The 15,596-nt window shown below is 35.7% G+C and overlaps 1 protein-coding gene across 6 annotated transcripts in view; it reads left to right on the top strand.

Annotated features, from left to right (window-relative positions):
- PTPRM (protein tyrosine phosphatase receptor type M) overlaps positions 1-15,596 on the top strand; it is a 445,924-nt gene that overhangs the window by 231,107 nt on the left and 199,221 nt on the right. For all 6 annotated transcript variants that reach the window (XM_053945623.1, XM_053945606.1, XM_053945597.1 and 3 more), the window contains exons 8-11: positions 2,106-2,414; positions 5,521-5,630; positions 7,913-8,114; positions 11,766-11,868. In XM_053945623.1, the coding sequence (XP_053801598.1) occupies positions 2,106-2,414; positions 5,521-5,630; positions 7,913-8,114; positions 11,766-11,868 (724 nt within the window). The remainder of the gene's footprint in view (positions 1-2,105; positions 2,415-5,520; positions 5,631-7,912; positions 8,115-11,765; positions 11,869-15,596) is intronic.

Raw genomic sequence — 15,596 nt, 5'->3', positions numbered from 1 at the left:
TCTTCTTTCCCTTGTCTCTTTTGTTGGAGGTGAAAATGTATCTGTCATTCTCATAGATTTAACTAGAGGGCTAACTTGTTCTTTTTCTTAAGGCAACATGACATAAGAATACCTTCCTCCTGGGCAGAAATCTTGGTTAGGTTTTAATACAGGTATTTTGTACAGCCACTCAATTTTTCTTCTAAAATGCTATGAATTAGTTTTATGTCTCTAACAAAATGATTTCTCAGCTCCCACTGTGGAACTAAGCAGGCTGTTCCATATTCTTGCAGCAGGAGCTTTGTTCAATTGTTTAATGTTGTATATCAGGGTCACCTCAATTTTGTTGGGTTTTTATTTCGATTTAGCCCATTCAGATACAATTACAGTTACACAATACCTCTCAAATGTCCTTTGCTGTTCATCGTGTCACCTAAAACAAGAAATTCTTAGAAGCTGAAATGAAATTAAAAAAAACAAAATAGGAAAACTCATTTTCCATGAAGTTTAAGTCTGAACTACACAGAAGTAAATGTTTAGGAAGTTATAGAGTCCATATGCCAGTCCTTGAGGTTTGCTTCATATTAATTTTAATGATTGTAGCAACAGAAATGTGGCAAAGCTCCCAGATGCCAGAATTCTTATTTGGGATGCCTGGGCATGGAAGCAGATAAATGGCTCAATAGTGATTTATCCTTAGTGGGGACATTTTTTCCTCTCAGTCAAGTCACTAGAAAGGAGACCAGGATTAGAATTTGGTTTGTTTTTTCATTTTTCACCAATTGCCAAATATTCTATAGTGATTATCAACATTGTTTGACAGTGAAAATTAATTAAAAAAATTAAAAAGCAGCTGGATGATTTAAAAGGGGAAAAAAATAACCTGCTTTGTAGATGTTAGAACAAGCAATTTCTTAACACCTTTTCTTCAAGGAGTTAAGATGAATAACATCTTTGAACAAATATTTCAAGCATGCAGGGATTATGTTAAAAAGTAAAAAGATGAAATCCTGTGTAAATTGTTTAGAACATTCCTAGTGAAGGCATGTTGATTAATAAACATAAAAGGAGGAAGATGCATATTAATTTGTTTACGTACAAGAGTCTTCTAACTCATTAAAAGTCTTCTAAGTGTTTAACTAGTGAAGCAGTGGATAAAGCCTGACATTGTCTTTAATCTTTTTGAGGACTCAAATATGAAAAAAACCCAGATTATTGCTAAATATGTATAATAGCTCTGTTAATGACAGTGTTTTGAAAATATGGAGGTATGTCAGCTCAGTGGTTCTGCTGTAATATGGTGGAAATTTTAATGCACTTTTCTATCTTAGTTGCTGTGACCAGTAGGATTGAAGAAAATTTAAGTTTATCAACCACAATCTTTGGTGCTTGTGTATATATTTTCATAGTTTTGATTGATGGCTCATTTTCATCTTGGAGATCTCTAGAAAAGCGCAGATGCAGGAGAATATCTTGTTTATTTTGTGTCTTTGCTAAACCACTATAACAAATTGAGGTATTTGCACTATTAACAGATAATGTTTTTGTGGAAAACAACCCTATGGTCTATTTTAAAGAAATTGGAATATTAACTTAATGTCCCGGACAAATAGAGATTGAGTAATTGCATTCAGTCTAACTTAAAAACAAATGAATAAGAAATAGCTGAAGAACCATCTATCTAGCCTTTGTATAAACAGTCCTGCAAGAAAATCAACATATATTTGCAAGTTTACCCTGAAATTACATTTTCTTTTTAGATACTTGTTTTGTGCAGGTTATTGCTCTAAAAGTGTTAATACAAATAACTTGTGCAAAAGAAATTGGACATGCTTACTTTTGGCAAGCAACAAATAGGTTAAAAAGTGTCATTTCAGCTGTATCATGCAGTTTGAGTTGAATCATAAGAACTTTTTAGTGTTTTGTTTGCTCTTCATTTTTCAGCAGACACTTCTCACTCTTTTCTCCATTTTTCCCTGCTTTTTCAGAGACTGTACTTCTATTATACTATGATTCTATACAGCAGTGGATTTCTGTTTCTGCTCCTCTGGCGTACTTGTAGAACTGTACAACTTATTATACTATGAATAAGTAATCACACCAGACTTATATTGGTAATTTTGCAGATCCGATGCGTGGGCCCCGAAGACTGGAGGTTGTGGAGATCAAATCTAGACAGATCACTATTTGCTGGGAGCCCTTTGGATATAATGTCACACGTTGCCATCGCTACAACCTCACAGTCCATTACCGCTACCAGGCTGGAGGACAGGAGCAAGTGAGAGAGGAAGTCAGCTGGGACACAGAAAGTTCACATCCCCAGCACACAATTACCAACCTATCACCATACACAAATGTCAGCATCAAATTAGTATTAATGAATCCCGAAGGACGGAAAGAAAGCCAAGAACTTGTAGTGCAAACTGATGAAGATGGTGAGTTTTTGTATTTACATATACATGGTATATGACCTGATAGTATAAATTTTCTGTGTAAGTGCATGTTCTGCTTTCACTAAAATTTGTAACAGACCTTCCACTGACCTCACCATTAATGGAGTAAATTTCCATTATTAGAGTGATCTTTCACATAACCTGTAACATCCCACGATAGTTTAATCATTTCATCCTTAAACTTGTAACTTCTGCTGGAACTATGTTCTGCCTCTCTAAAGTTCCAGTATCAGTTTGAAGAAATTCCAGGTGACTGTCAGCAGTATCCTCATGGAAGCTCCTCTACTGAGTGATGTGCTCTGCACTAAATATTTGATTTCCAGTTTCAGATTCTCTGTTTTTGGCTTTCTAACCACTGGACACTATTAGATGCTAATTCAGATGCTATATTCCACATACAGACATTGAAAAACACAGATATTTCCTTCCTTTTAATAATTCTCAACTCCTGTAGGGTTTTCAGATCTCTTTAAAATACTCTATTTTGATTATTAATAAATATAATAAATAATGTAAATAGCTAATGTCTTTTTTGAGACAGAGACAGCAGAGTTGGATAATGTGTCTCTGCAATGCTCTAATCTCTAATAATGTTGCATGAAAAGGCTAAAAAGGTTGCATCCTCCCAAGTCTTCTGTGATATTATTTTGATTACACATGCAGAGAGTTACTGCAGCTGTTAGCTACAATACCGAAATGCAACTTCCTTGTTGAATTGGTCAAGCACCAGGGATCAGTTTCACCTTTCCAGAATACTCTCTGCTGATATATAGCCCCTTACCAAGTGTACCTTAGTTTTTTTTGACCTTGGTTTTGGTTCTTTTAAGTGCATACAGTTCAAAGGAACCTTGTCAAATGACTTGGCATTGCTTTTTGTCACAGATCTGTCCACCTTCCATCTTTATCGTCTGAAATCTGATCAGAAATGGATTTGTATTTTCTTCCACATCAATGATAGATTTCCTTAAAAAATGATGGAAATATTTCTAGTTTAAATTTCAGCAGTGATGAGCTCATTTTATAATAAATACTTGAAGTCTGTCATTTAAGCCTATTAAATTATTTATTACATGCTGCATTGGTTTTATGTAGTACTAATTTCTAATCAAAATATATGAGGGAATAAATTAAACAATTTAGGAATATATAGTTACTAATGCAACATTTTCAGCAAAGCATAGCTAACAAAAAGAAATGTTTAATTAGAATTAATTGTGCTGTCATGCTCTAAATTTAATTCGGTTCAATTGTAGGATGACAGCACTAAAGAGCTTATTGTTGTCTGGGATGTTTATGTGTTTTATCTAAAATTTCTTGTTCCTGTCCCTCTGGAACCTCATGCTATTTCACAACCTGTTAAAAACCAGTGTCACTGTCTGAGAGTATACTTTGAAAAAAAAGACAACTTTTTAGTGTGCTCTACACATTCAGTGAGGTAGAAAGTCTGAATGTTAAACAACAGAGTATACTGACCCAAATAATCATCATAATTTTTCAAATCACACAATCTTCTTGGTTGAAGAGACTTCCAGAGCTCATTTAGTCCAACCATCTGCTCACAGAAGATCAGGTGATAGCAGATTGCTCAAGGCCTTGTACAGTTGAGTTTGAGTACATCTCTAGGTGACCTCTGCCAGTGTTTGAATCTGCCCTGTATGGCACAGCTGCTCAGGGTCTATGACCTTCAGATAATTTGAGAGGTTACAGTGCTTTGCTCTACTTCCAGCTTATTTACACTATATTTAATTCCTCTTCCTTTACACATAAATCGTTACTCTCATGATTCCAAGTGAGTTTTGCCAGTTCTCCTACTTGGAAGCAAGATTTAGTGCCCAGAATTAAGATTGCCCTAAAGGTGTCATTGTACTGGTGCACACAGGACTGGTAAGCCAGTTCACGGCCTTTGTCCTTGGAGCTTCCACTTGGTAGAGCAAGGAGCTCTTTGGAGAGCTATGGAGTGGTGATCAAAAAGCCTTAAACCTTGTGAACTCCCACAGCAACAGCATGGAAATATAGCAGAAATACAGAGGAAGTTCTGTACCAGAAGTGCCAACATGAAGGAGTCACCAAATGTCTTGCTTGCAGATTTTTCTATCCCTTAACCATTTGAGTAAATCTCAGGAAGGGGTCTGAGAAGTTATTTCAACCACTGCAGCAAATGGCTTCCACCTTCTTTCTGTGGCAAGTAGAAAATGTTATGTGTATCTTTCTATTGGATTTGCACGTGGAGTTTGTGTCAAAGTGCTAATGCCATAATACCTGTTGCTTCACAACAGTCCTGCGTGCATTTTTCAGGAGTTTTTTCTTTTTTGCATTACTTTGCCAGTGTAGTTACAAAATAAAATCTACATGCTTTTTGCATTTCTCCTCTAAAAATTGTGTTGTCTTGGGGATAAGGCAATGGTTGCAGAACAAATGGGAAACAAAAATAGATACCTGAGAGCAGTTTGCACACCTTTCATCAGAACCTTCTGGCATCCCTGACTCTTCACAGGTCTTTCTTCCACATTAAGAGATTTTAAGAAAAATTAATAATGTCATATTTTTACCTTGACTGTTTCATACTTTTCTTATGTCCCTCCTGTTGTAGGTTTTCAGGCCTTCTGTCAGTGAGCATTGCTGTTCAATGCAATATGTGGCTCATCTTTCCAATATAACTTTCCTGTGAAACTATACCTTGTTATTCAATGCTTGTCCATTTTCATATATGAATGTCTAATATGTTTTCCACTTTGGGAAGTAACATTGTTGATAAGTAGATACCACAAGTAGATTTTACTTGTTTACTTGTGTTTACTTGTGTAGATTTTACCTTATAAAAAACTGATTTGTCCTTTTCTTAAATTATCCGTAGAGGTTTCCAGGAAATGTGTGATGCTCACTAATTCGTTCTTACAGTGAAGGTGTCACATAATGGCACTGTCTTGTTAAATAAATCGTTCTCCTCCTGAGCTAGCCTGGCCTTTGCTTCAGTCTTTGGGGAAATTATGGTGGGATGGTTTTTATGCCTCAGCAGTACAAATATTTAAACAGAGCATGTCCTTCTGAGATTTTTCTTAAAACCACTTCTTTTTTTTTAATCTGTTAGTCCCGAGTGCTGTGCCACTTGAATCCATTCAAGGAAGTACCTTTGAAGAGAAGATTTTTCTTCAGTGGAGGGAGCCAGTGCAAACATATGGTGTGATTACTTTGTATGAGGTATCTAGAAATTTGCCATGTTTTATGTCTAATTTTGATTTTCCAAAGTGCATAATGATAAAAAAACATTTTTTACAGTTTATGTAAAACTAATTTGATTTTTTTAAAAGTAGCCATTTAAAAGTAGATATAATGTAGGAGTGAATTACACAGGATGCAGCACGTCCTCAAGTTATCAACTTTAAGAAATCTGTTATATCTAGAACCATGATACAGCATTCTATCTAGTACTCTAGATCAAATATTTAAAAGATTGAAAGACAGATCTTCGCAAATTCCTTAAAAAATTAGAGACATAAGACAGTGGTTACAGTCAACGTCACATTTAGATAGGCATCATTATAGGAAGCCTATTGTAATAGAAACAAGCAAGGCATAATTTTAAAAAATCTAGCTTTTTAAAAATGCAAATTCAACAAAATTGTATGTTGTTAGATGTCTAAAAATCACTTCTTTTTCTCATGTGGAAGCTCTGCCTGAATACCTCTTAGAAAAATTGACAAAAGGCTGCACAGATTAAGCTGTCAGACAGTAATCACTGTTAAGCTTCTTACCTGACCTTACTACAAAATTGGTATTGAAATGCTTTGTTTAAAAAAACCCACCTAAACACAGTGTAAAAGAAAAGTTAAATTGAATAGTAACCTATTGATACTGTTTTGAAAACTTCTTTATTGTAAGAGGATAAAATGTTATGAAAAGGTATGAATTGATTTTTTGTAAAGCTAACAACTTTCTAGCTACCATGACAGTTGCCTGTGTTCAGAGATCAGCATGTTTTAATTAAGTGTTAATGTTGTAAGTGTTGCTAGATTTATGTGCATAGAAACACACAGTGGTGGATCTGGTTTCTACCTAGGAGCATGCCTGTGTGTCTAATTCCACTGCTGAGGAGTACACCCACTGTATCCAGGCAGTTCCTCCTTAAATGTGTACACACACATGACTCCATCAGCTGGATTGAGATAGGGAGATTCATGTGAGCAATATGCCACCTTAATTTGTTTCCTGATAAAAGTTCAGACAGTTGGTGGCTTAATCTTCTGTCATCTGATAGAATTAGAAGGGTTAGTTGGGTGCTTTTTAAGGTACTTTGATTTCAGTTTATGGATGAGGACTTGTAGAGGATATGCCTGTATCTACTGTAATAAGGTTGGGGTTTATCTGAATAGTATGAAAGTTTTTATTACTAATTTTCAGCCCTTCATTGATGTTATATTAGATGGCTCATATAAAAATTAATTTTCTTTAGGTCAGAGGTTTTAGGAAATTGCAAGTGTTTAAGGTGTGTAACATTGACACTTGGATGTGTCTATGTACTGTATTATGGGTCCTCTTAATTAAAATTATACTGAATAAGTTTAGCAAAAAGAATGGCAATTATCACTTTATATAATAAGGGTTGTGGAATTACTCACATGAAAATGAAACTTTAAAAGCAAAAAGGAGGCGTGAATCATTTTTACTTTTCTGGTTTTTTAATGGCTTTCATATTTTTAAACGGCTTTCATGTTTTTAAATTCTCATTATGGTGCATAGAAATCAGTAATTAATAGAAGAAGTCTGGATCAAGTTTTACTGTGAACTTATATTAACATTTCTAATGAAAACTAAAAATACTGTTTGAATCAAGGAAGGAACTGAGGATACAATATACACTGCATATATTACTTAACATTTATCTTTTCTTCTCTCCAAATGAGAATCTGACCTAGGTACAATACAATAACCTGAAAAAATCCAAATTAGCAATTCTAATAGCTAAGCTTCAGACTAAAATAGAAGCTTTACCCAATTTCTGAAAAATTTGCCTTAAGCCGCCTTTATCATCTTTAACAGATAACCTCATTCAGGGCAAAGTGTAATTATAGTAAAGTCAGCTGGATCTGGGGGGCTGCACGCCCTCTTGGTCACTTCTCAGTTTTTACCCATTTGTTTTGGTTTTGTTACTGGTGCTGATCAAAACCAACATTAAGATGAATTCAAAATGTGACACTGTTAAAGGCAGCATCTTGAAAGAATTAACGTAAGCCTGAACCCATCCTTTAGAGTTGTAATCTAGCTGCCTCTAAGTCTCAGTATCTATAAAAGTAATAACTCATACAAGTTACGACTCAGTTCCTGTGCTCCTTCCTGGGATTTGGAATTTGAACAGTATAAGAGAGTAAGATAGCTTATCATAAAATGTCTGACAGTGCATACATCAAAAGGGTTTACTGGATAAAGATGCAATCTCTGTCCATCTGCTCAAGGCAGTTTATAACTTTCTTATTCTTTTGCAGATCACCTACAAGGCAGTCAGTTCCTTTGACCCAGAAATAGATTTATCCAATCAAAGTGGAAGAGTCTCAAAGCTAGGAAATGAAACGCACTATCTCTTTTTTGGACTGTATCCTGGCACTACTTACTCTTTCACCATCAGAGCCAGCACAGCTAAAGGCTTCGGACCTCCAATAACAAATCAGTTCACGACTAAAATATCAGGTACTTGATCAAAGAATATTATTTCCTTATGATAATGAGTTGGGTAATTCTTTTGTTGTTTGCTTCTTTAGAATTTAACAAGCCGCAAATTGAAAAAGGGAAGAAACACGTTCCTCCATGAAGATGTCAAAGTGACATATATTACCATCCCTGAAGAACTTCCAAGTGCTTAAATATTAGCTAGTATTTTGAAATTCCTGTTCTCAGCTGTAACATATCACTCAAGGAACCCCTGTGAATTATGTGTTTGCAGCCAGTGCCAGCTGCAGTTGCAACATTTAGAATAGGGTTTTTTTGGACCTGAAGATGAGGGTTTCATTCAGAGCTTAGTCAGCCTTGACATGATTCTAAATTAGAACAGTAACAGTGCTGGAAAATCTCTTTAATGAGCCATGAACAATGAAAGTAGAGCAGAGATGCTGTACATCTAGAGCTCTCTTAGAAACTGTAGTTAGCTTGCCAGGCTGCCTGTGTTCTAACAGGCATGGCGACTGAAGTAGATAGGAAACTGTATTAGACAAGAACATCAGGACTAGTGGTTTTCAGATAACAGCAGCATGACTCTGTCACTTCTGCAGATCCTTGACCAATATTTCAAGCCCTCCCTTGAGGCAGAGGAACTTTTCATTGAGGGGATGGAATATTATTGCATCCTCCAAAATGCTTATCTAATTCATGACAAAATGTTTGGGAAAGTTATGGTTGAAGTTCCTTTATTATTCACTTCTCTACAGTGTGATTCAGAATTAAACTGGCAGTTCAATAATAAACTGGCCCCTTGATAATATTTATAGAAAATTGCCTTACCTATTTGTGGGCAACTGGACTTTCCAGAAAGCATTTGGGTACAAAATCTTCTTTTTCTCTTACTGTCATTCTGTGTTCTTCTCCCCCATCCCTCATTTTCTGTCCTCACTGGAATGAAAAAAAATGAAAAGTGTTTACCAGAAATAGAATGATTTCTCCTATCTTATTATTGGAGAGGACAGTTAATGCAAGGTGGAAATTACTGCCAACACAGCTGTTTGTAGAGAAACAAAAATGTTGTTAATTTTCAAGTTAGACAATTAACTCTGTATGGAACATGAAACATAAGTAACACTGATCAGTAAAGATGGAGTTTACTCCTATACTGAGTAGATATTTTCTCTGTCAAAAATCAATTTCTGACACAGCAAAACTTTATTTCAGTTAGGGTGATGATATTATTATTAGAATGAGGAATGGAGACTACTGAGTATGGATGAGAATCTGGACATTTGGGAATAGTACTGGATCTTGAATTGTTGTTTTCAACAAAAATTGATGGGAACAGGCATTTCAGGAGTGCTTGAGGGTGAGGGAAACCTCCAAATCTCTGTGTGGCAAGGTTCTGCAAACTGTCTTGTCTGCACCCCACTCTCTCATTGCTTCCTCAGTTGCTGTACTAACAAGAAGCGTTTATGCCTTGTCCTTAGGTAATTAAAACCAATCTCTGATGAATTTAAAATAGAAACAAAATGTGTGGGTTTTTTTTTAATAAAATTGAAAAGTTGCAACTGCCATTTTAGCTGTTGAATATGGAACCCTCTTTGCAGTGCTGTGATGTCATTGTCTCCCTGGAAAGCTTTGAGGCTCTTTCATGTTGACAGTGCTCTCCATTTTGGACAGATGTGAAATAGAACTTCTGAATATTTCTGGATGAAAGGTTTCACTATTTTTTAGAACAGATTAAGTGCAATTTGACTAATTTTTGCATTTTACTCTTGTCTAATTCTGGACTGCATTTTCTTCTGAATAAAAACCTCCAAATTTCCTGTCAATGGTTTTGAAAAGTACTCTTATGTACTGGAAATATTTGCTGTGTTTTATTTTACAATTACATGAATATTTCCTGTTTTCTCTGTTTACTAATAAGTTCCTTCTTTACATGTAGGCAGTGTGGAGGAGGAAGAGTCCTAAAGTAGACAAAGAAGAGAAAAAGTAGCCAGGACTAAAGGTTATGACTGGGAGAACCACAACTCATATCTGGGACAGGAAGACAGTCTTGGTCTCTGTAGGGATAGTAAAATTAGTAAGGAGAGCAAGCAGGGACTTAGGACTCATAAATGGAGAAAATCAAAAGACTTGCTAAGATGTGGGGAGTAGAACAAGAACAAGAAATGACAGAGTACTCAAAAAATGTTCAGAGTTCATACAACTTTCAGAGATACAGTTCCTGTCCATTCTTGTTTTCAGGATGGTCAGGTTGAGAATAGGACATTATGTGAACAAGTTCTGAATATTCAAAACTGCAGAGTGTGCCTGAACCTTTAAAGTAGTGTTTAATAGTATGACTTAAGTGGTACCCAAATTACTTAAAATGATTAGTCTTAATATTTGTGCCTTATATTGAGGATTGTAAACAGAATAAAACCTTCTCAGCATACAAGGAGGTTTTTGAAGACTATTTTTTTTATTTGTGAAACATTTCAAAACTGGTGAATAGCAATGCAAAGCAATGAAGATTTTAATGTTTTCCCAGCAGTCTGAAGAACTGTGGAGTACAGTGCAATTCTTCACGCAATCCTTACTTGGATATGTAGGGCACTATGGATAAAGAGAGAGAAATTCATTTGCCTTTCAAGTAGATGTAGATAATACTGGAAAAAAAATGAAAATTATTGGAAAATACACTTGAAAATAATTTCCTAGAGGTTGTTACAATCTGTATGTGGGGCATAATAAACTCAATTGGTATGGTACATGCAAAGTATCCAGTAAGATGAAACTGAATGAATTGAGATGAACTAAATCAATCTTTGGAAGAATCTTCTAAGGAGGAGATGTTTTCCCAAACATGTTTTCCCTTTCAAGTGGGAATTAGTTTAGTGACGTTAATTGCCCTGCATTATTCCTGCAGTCAGAAGAGACCATTGCAATGACCACTTTTTGCTTCTCTAGCCTTCAAATCTGTTAATTGTGCATCACCATTAACAAGTGAGCAATAAGGATACAGCAGCCTGTCAAATAACCAATTAACTGAGTAGTCTTCCCTCCGTTGTAATGATACAAATGTAGTAGATGATAGCAGTGAAGAAAGCAGCAACAGTAAAAGGCAGTAACTGAGGCATCATTTGTTTTAATCACAACTGTAAATCTTTAATGAAGACAGTTTGCAAAAGTGCTGAGTGGGGCTTCCGACTAAGATAAACTCTTGTCTTGGTGGACAATAGACCCAAGACAGTTACAGCACTAGTTAAAATTCCAGGAAAAACAAATTATGAGAGTACATCCTGATACAGCTGTGATACTGAGAAAGCTGGGCTCAGTTTCAAAAACAATAGTCACTTCAGCATGCACATTTGCAGATGCTGTTCTTAAGATAACTTTTCTTTTCCAAGGCATGGATTCTCAATAGTTTCTGCAAACTTACTCCCACTAGTTTCTGTTTCCTGTCTTGAAACTGGGAGTGAGCTGGTATTTGGGATTTGTTGGGTTTTTTTTCTTTTTCTGAAGCTATTTAACAGTTGTCTCACACTTGCATTGTAACAGAAAGCATCTTAGACTTGTAGTATGGTCTTAGTATTTGAAGAAACCTTTAAAATTGCATATTCAAATAAAGATACAGCTCTTGAAAGAAGAAATACAGGAATAATGATTTTATTTGCCTCTTTTCTTTTCTTATTCTAGCACCCTCTATGCCACCATATGAACTTGAAACACCTTTGAATCAAACTGACAGCACTGTGACAGTCTTGCTGAAACCTGCACAGAGCAGAGGCGCTCCTGTCAGGTACTGGGTGAAAAATTCTTTATGAAATTAAAAACCAAATTGATTGATTTCTTGAACGTATTTTCTGGGGATTTTCTACACAGCAATCAGTGTCTAAATTCATGTCTGTATTAGCTGTAATTAAATTAAATAACTGAAGAAAAGGAAAGTGCTTTGATGTTGAGTGTTCATGTATTGTTTAAAGGATTTGATCCAGATGCAAGTGGCTTGTTCTTTGAAGATAAGGAACAAAGCCATAGTTCTGTTGTGTGGGTGGCTTCTTTAAGGTAATTGCTTACTGCAGTGTTATAAGTTCAAGGGCATATCACATTTTTTATGCTGAGCTACTGTCTTTAATATTCAGTCTTCTTGTTTACTTCACAGATTTAACATAGTCAACTCTTACTAAGTTAGCCAATTTAAACAGTATGTACTGTAACATTCATAAATTTACATTATTTGACCATGATATCAGAAATAGTAATTTAAACAAGCAACCTTTAAAACCAGTATCTTGGATTCTTCAGTGTTATATAGTATCCATTAATGAATCTCCAGTTTTCAGAGGTTCATCTCCCTGCCAGATGCATGGTACTGGTACTGTATAAGTTCTTCATGATTAGTATAAAGGATGCCTGATTTTCAGTGAGGGAGAGAAATTGTTAGATTATTTTAACTGAGAACCAATAATGAGCTCTGTACTCACAGCTATAGGATGCTTTTCCTTTTGGCCAATTGTGTATCCTCATAAATTCTTTCACTACTTTAGGAAGTGTTTCCATCTATACTGAGTGGCCATCATATATTTTCATCCTGATGCTGAAGTTTTTGATAATTTCTGTTCATCTGGGAAATACAGATCTGGTATGCTTGTATCTGCATAAAAGAAAATGAATGTTCTTTGGGTTTCTTCAGAATATTCACACAATTCGTATAATTAGGACTTTTTAGTATTAGTTATATATACTATATGTACATAGGTCTGCATTTTGGAAATGCTATCCAGTCGTTCATTCAGACATCTTTTTAAAAAGAAAATGTAACAGAAGTCAGTCTGAACCACCCAAGAGAAAAAGCAGCAAATATTAGAGCACATTTAATGAAACTGATTTAGCAGATTGGATAGAAACAGAATTATTTGATATTTGTCTGACTTTATCTCACAAAGCTCTAGAGTAGTCCTTCTGAATTCAAGCATCTGGATGAAAATGATACAAGTTGGAGTCATTGTTTAAACATGAATTAGGCTATTAATAAAAAAATGGTTTCATTCTTTTTATCTGCATCGTGAACTAAAGATGATTGGCTCCTATAGCAGTAGTGACATAACAGAAACTTCACTGACAATAGAAAGGAGCTCATTAGGAGATGAAAGTGTGCTAAATATGTGGATGAGTGGTTAGGGAAATAGGAGGAGAGATTTAAAGTGACATGAAGCTATAGAACTGACAGATGAACACAGAGCAGCAAGTTTACCGACGTCCTTTGCAACAGGTCTTAAAATAAAATGAAGCCTGACTGCAAACTTAGCGTGTAAATGTTGAGTGAAGCAGACTGAAAATGAAAGTTAGAATTTCTTAATACTTCTAACATTTTATAGTGCATTCCACTCCCAAGCACACTGCTTGCAAAACATATTCTGCATATGGATTTTATCATCTTTATCTGTATTCATTGGGTGTTGAAAGTTTAGTCATACTTCATTTATCCACACCACTAGGCAAGATGCCTTGTCTATTGATTCTGCTACAGCTACCAGCTTGGTTAATGCAGATATCTGAAACTGCTCTAAACTTTCAGTGTAAAAGACAGTTGTTGTTTTATTGATCAACACATCAACCATGACACATAAAATTCTTCAATTCCTGAGATGGGAAAGGAGAGCACAAATTCTGCCATTCACGTCAACAAAGCTGATACCTGAGGTCATTCTGAAGTCCAGCTTTTTTTCCTGTGATTCAATTCTTTTTCTCTTCTTAAATAAGAAAAATCCTGATACTGTATGTCATTTAGAAGCTGTACACAAGCAGCACAACATCAAAGGGGACAAGGTGTAATGCTGATTGCTTAAATGTTGATTCACAAAAACAGAGTTTATAGAAATGTTCGGAAAGCTCTGTTTACAATGATTAAGTACACAATAATCATGAGGGCCAAATGGCATTCCAGGTTGTTTTAGAATTCATAGGGCTGGACATGATTGAAATGTATTTTGTCAGATTTTTAATATAACAAATACTGCTTGCTTTGTCTCCAGTTTCAGGTCCAGCATGTTTTATGGCTGTTGCTGTCTTTGTTTCAAGGAGATTATTTTGGAATTATATATGTTTTAAGCAGTAATGCTTTCAGTAATGATGAATGTATGTACTTCTTTAACAGCTGGCTAAGCTATTTTGACTTTTAGAATGATTGTAATTTGCAAGGCTTAAATGAAACAAAAAATGTTTAATTTAAGATGATCCCTTTGTGGAAATTGTGTAATATATGTCTTACTGCAGATACTCTCTTTTTTTCAGATATTTGAATTTAAGAGTGCGTAAAGTTTTGAAGAATTTGCATAAAAAGCATACAAATGCAAATATATTTTCTATGAGGGCTCTTCAACGTCTGTTGAGGGTGGACTCACTCTTCCAAGGCAATACTGTTTGTATATTTTACTTCTCCAGGGCAAGTTAGCCTAAAGTTTAGAAGACCCTGGGGCCAAATTTTCTGCAAATGTATAAATTGGTCAGTGCCATATACTCAGCCAAGGAATGCTAATTTATTGCAAAGATCTGACTCATACACAGGAATGATAACTGTAATGCTCGGTTACTGCGTGCGTTTAGTGCTATTTATTCATTCATCTATGTTAGAAAGAACTTTAGATTGCATTATAAAAGGTTCTTGTGACCTCCTGTGAAAAAAGTTGTCTTGCAAGGTTTTAGCTTCAGCAGGAGAATGAAGTTTTCTTTGTTGCACCTATTTCTATTCAGTCTTGCCATGATAAAGGTCAAGTGTTTCCACTTCTTTTATCTGTTTACATAAGCAGCAAAATGCTGTCTCCATACCACCCTCTTCCTGCTATTCTGTGCCACATCCTCAAAACGTCGTAATAATAAAACATCCCAAAGATTTTGGCTCAGATAAAACTGGAACTACCTGGTGATAGCAAGTCTCTGTGAGGAGCAGACTTGGAAAAGGAGCAAAATGGATAAGAAAGAAGGCAAGACCATCCAGACTCTACTCTGCCTCATGATCTGTTTTTCATACTACATTATTACAGAGTTTGGCTCAGCTGGATTTGCCCCATTAAACTCTTTGGGCCAGTTAATGGCCCATTCAGCCAACCTTTCTACTCTTACAGACACCACAGACATTTGGTACTTCCCTATTCCAGTCTGAAATGAAAGAACAGGATGACCAAATGTGTCAGCTAGCAAATCCCTGTGGATGCAATACTTGGCATTTGGGACACCAAAGTACTTCCCGCTCCGAGTGCTCTGAGTATGTGGGATCAGTCCAGCTGCATCTGGGGCTGCAAAGCCCAGACACAGTGAGAGGGAGAGAATTGCAGCAATTGCCAGGTAGTATAATTTTAAAATATCTTAAAGAAAACATACAGAAGGAAGGAAATAAACTTTGAATTATGTAAGCTGAAAGCTAAGCATTCTAGAGTGAATGCAGTCTGTGTAATCTCCATGCATGCCCTTTATCACCTGTGTGCCCAACTTCTTGCAATTGCATAAATAAGAACTCTACTGGGAAAA

The sequence above is a fragment of the Vidua chalybeata genome, chromosome 1 (assembly GCF_026979565.1).
Source record: "Vidua chalybeata isolate OUT-0048 chromosome 1, bVidCha1 merged haplotype, whole genome shotgun sequence".
Classification (NCBI taxonomy): Eukaryota; Metazoa; Chordata; class Aves; order Passeriformes; family Viduidae; genus Vidua; species Vidua chalybeata.
Note: the sequence above shows the minus strand (reverse complement) of the source record. Positions and strands in the feature narration are given on the sequence as shown.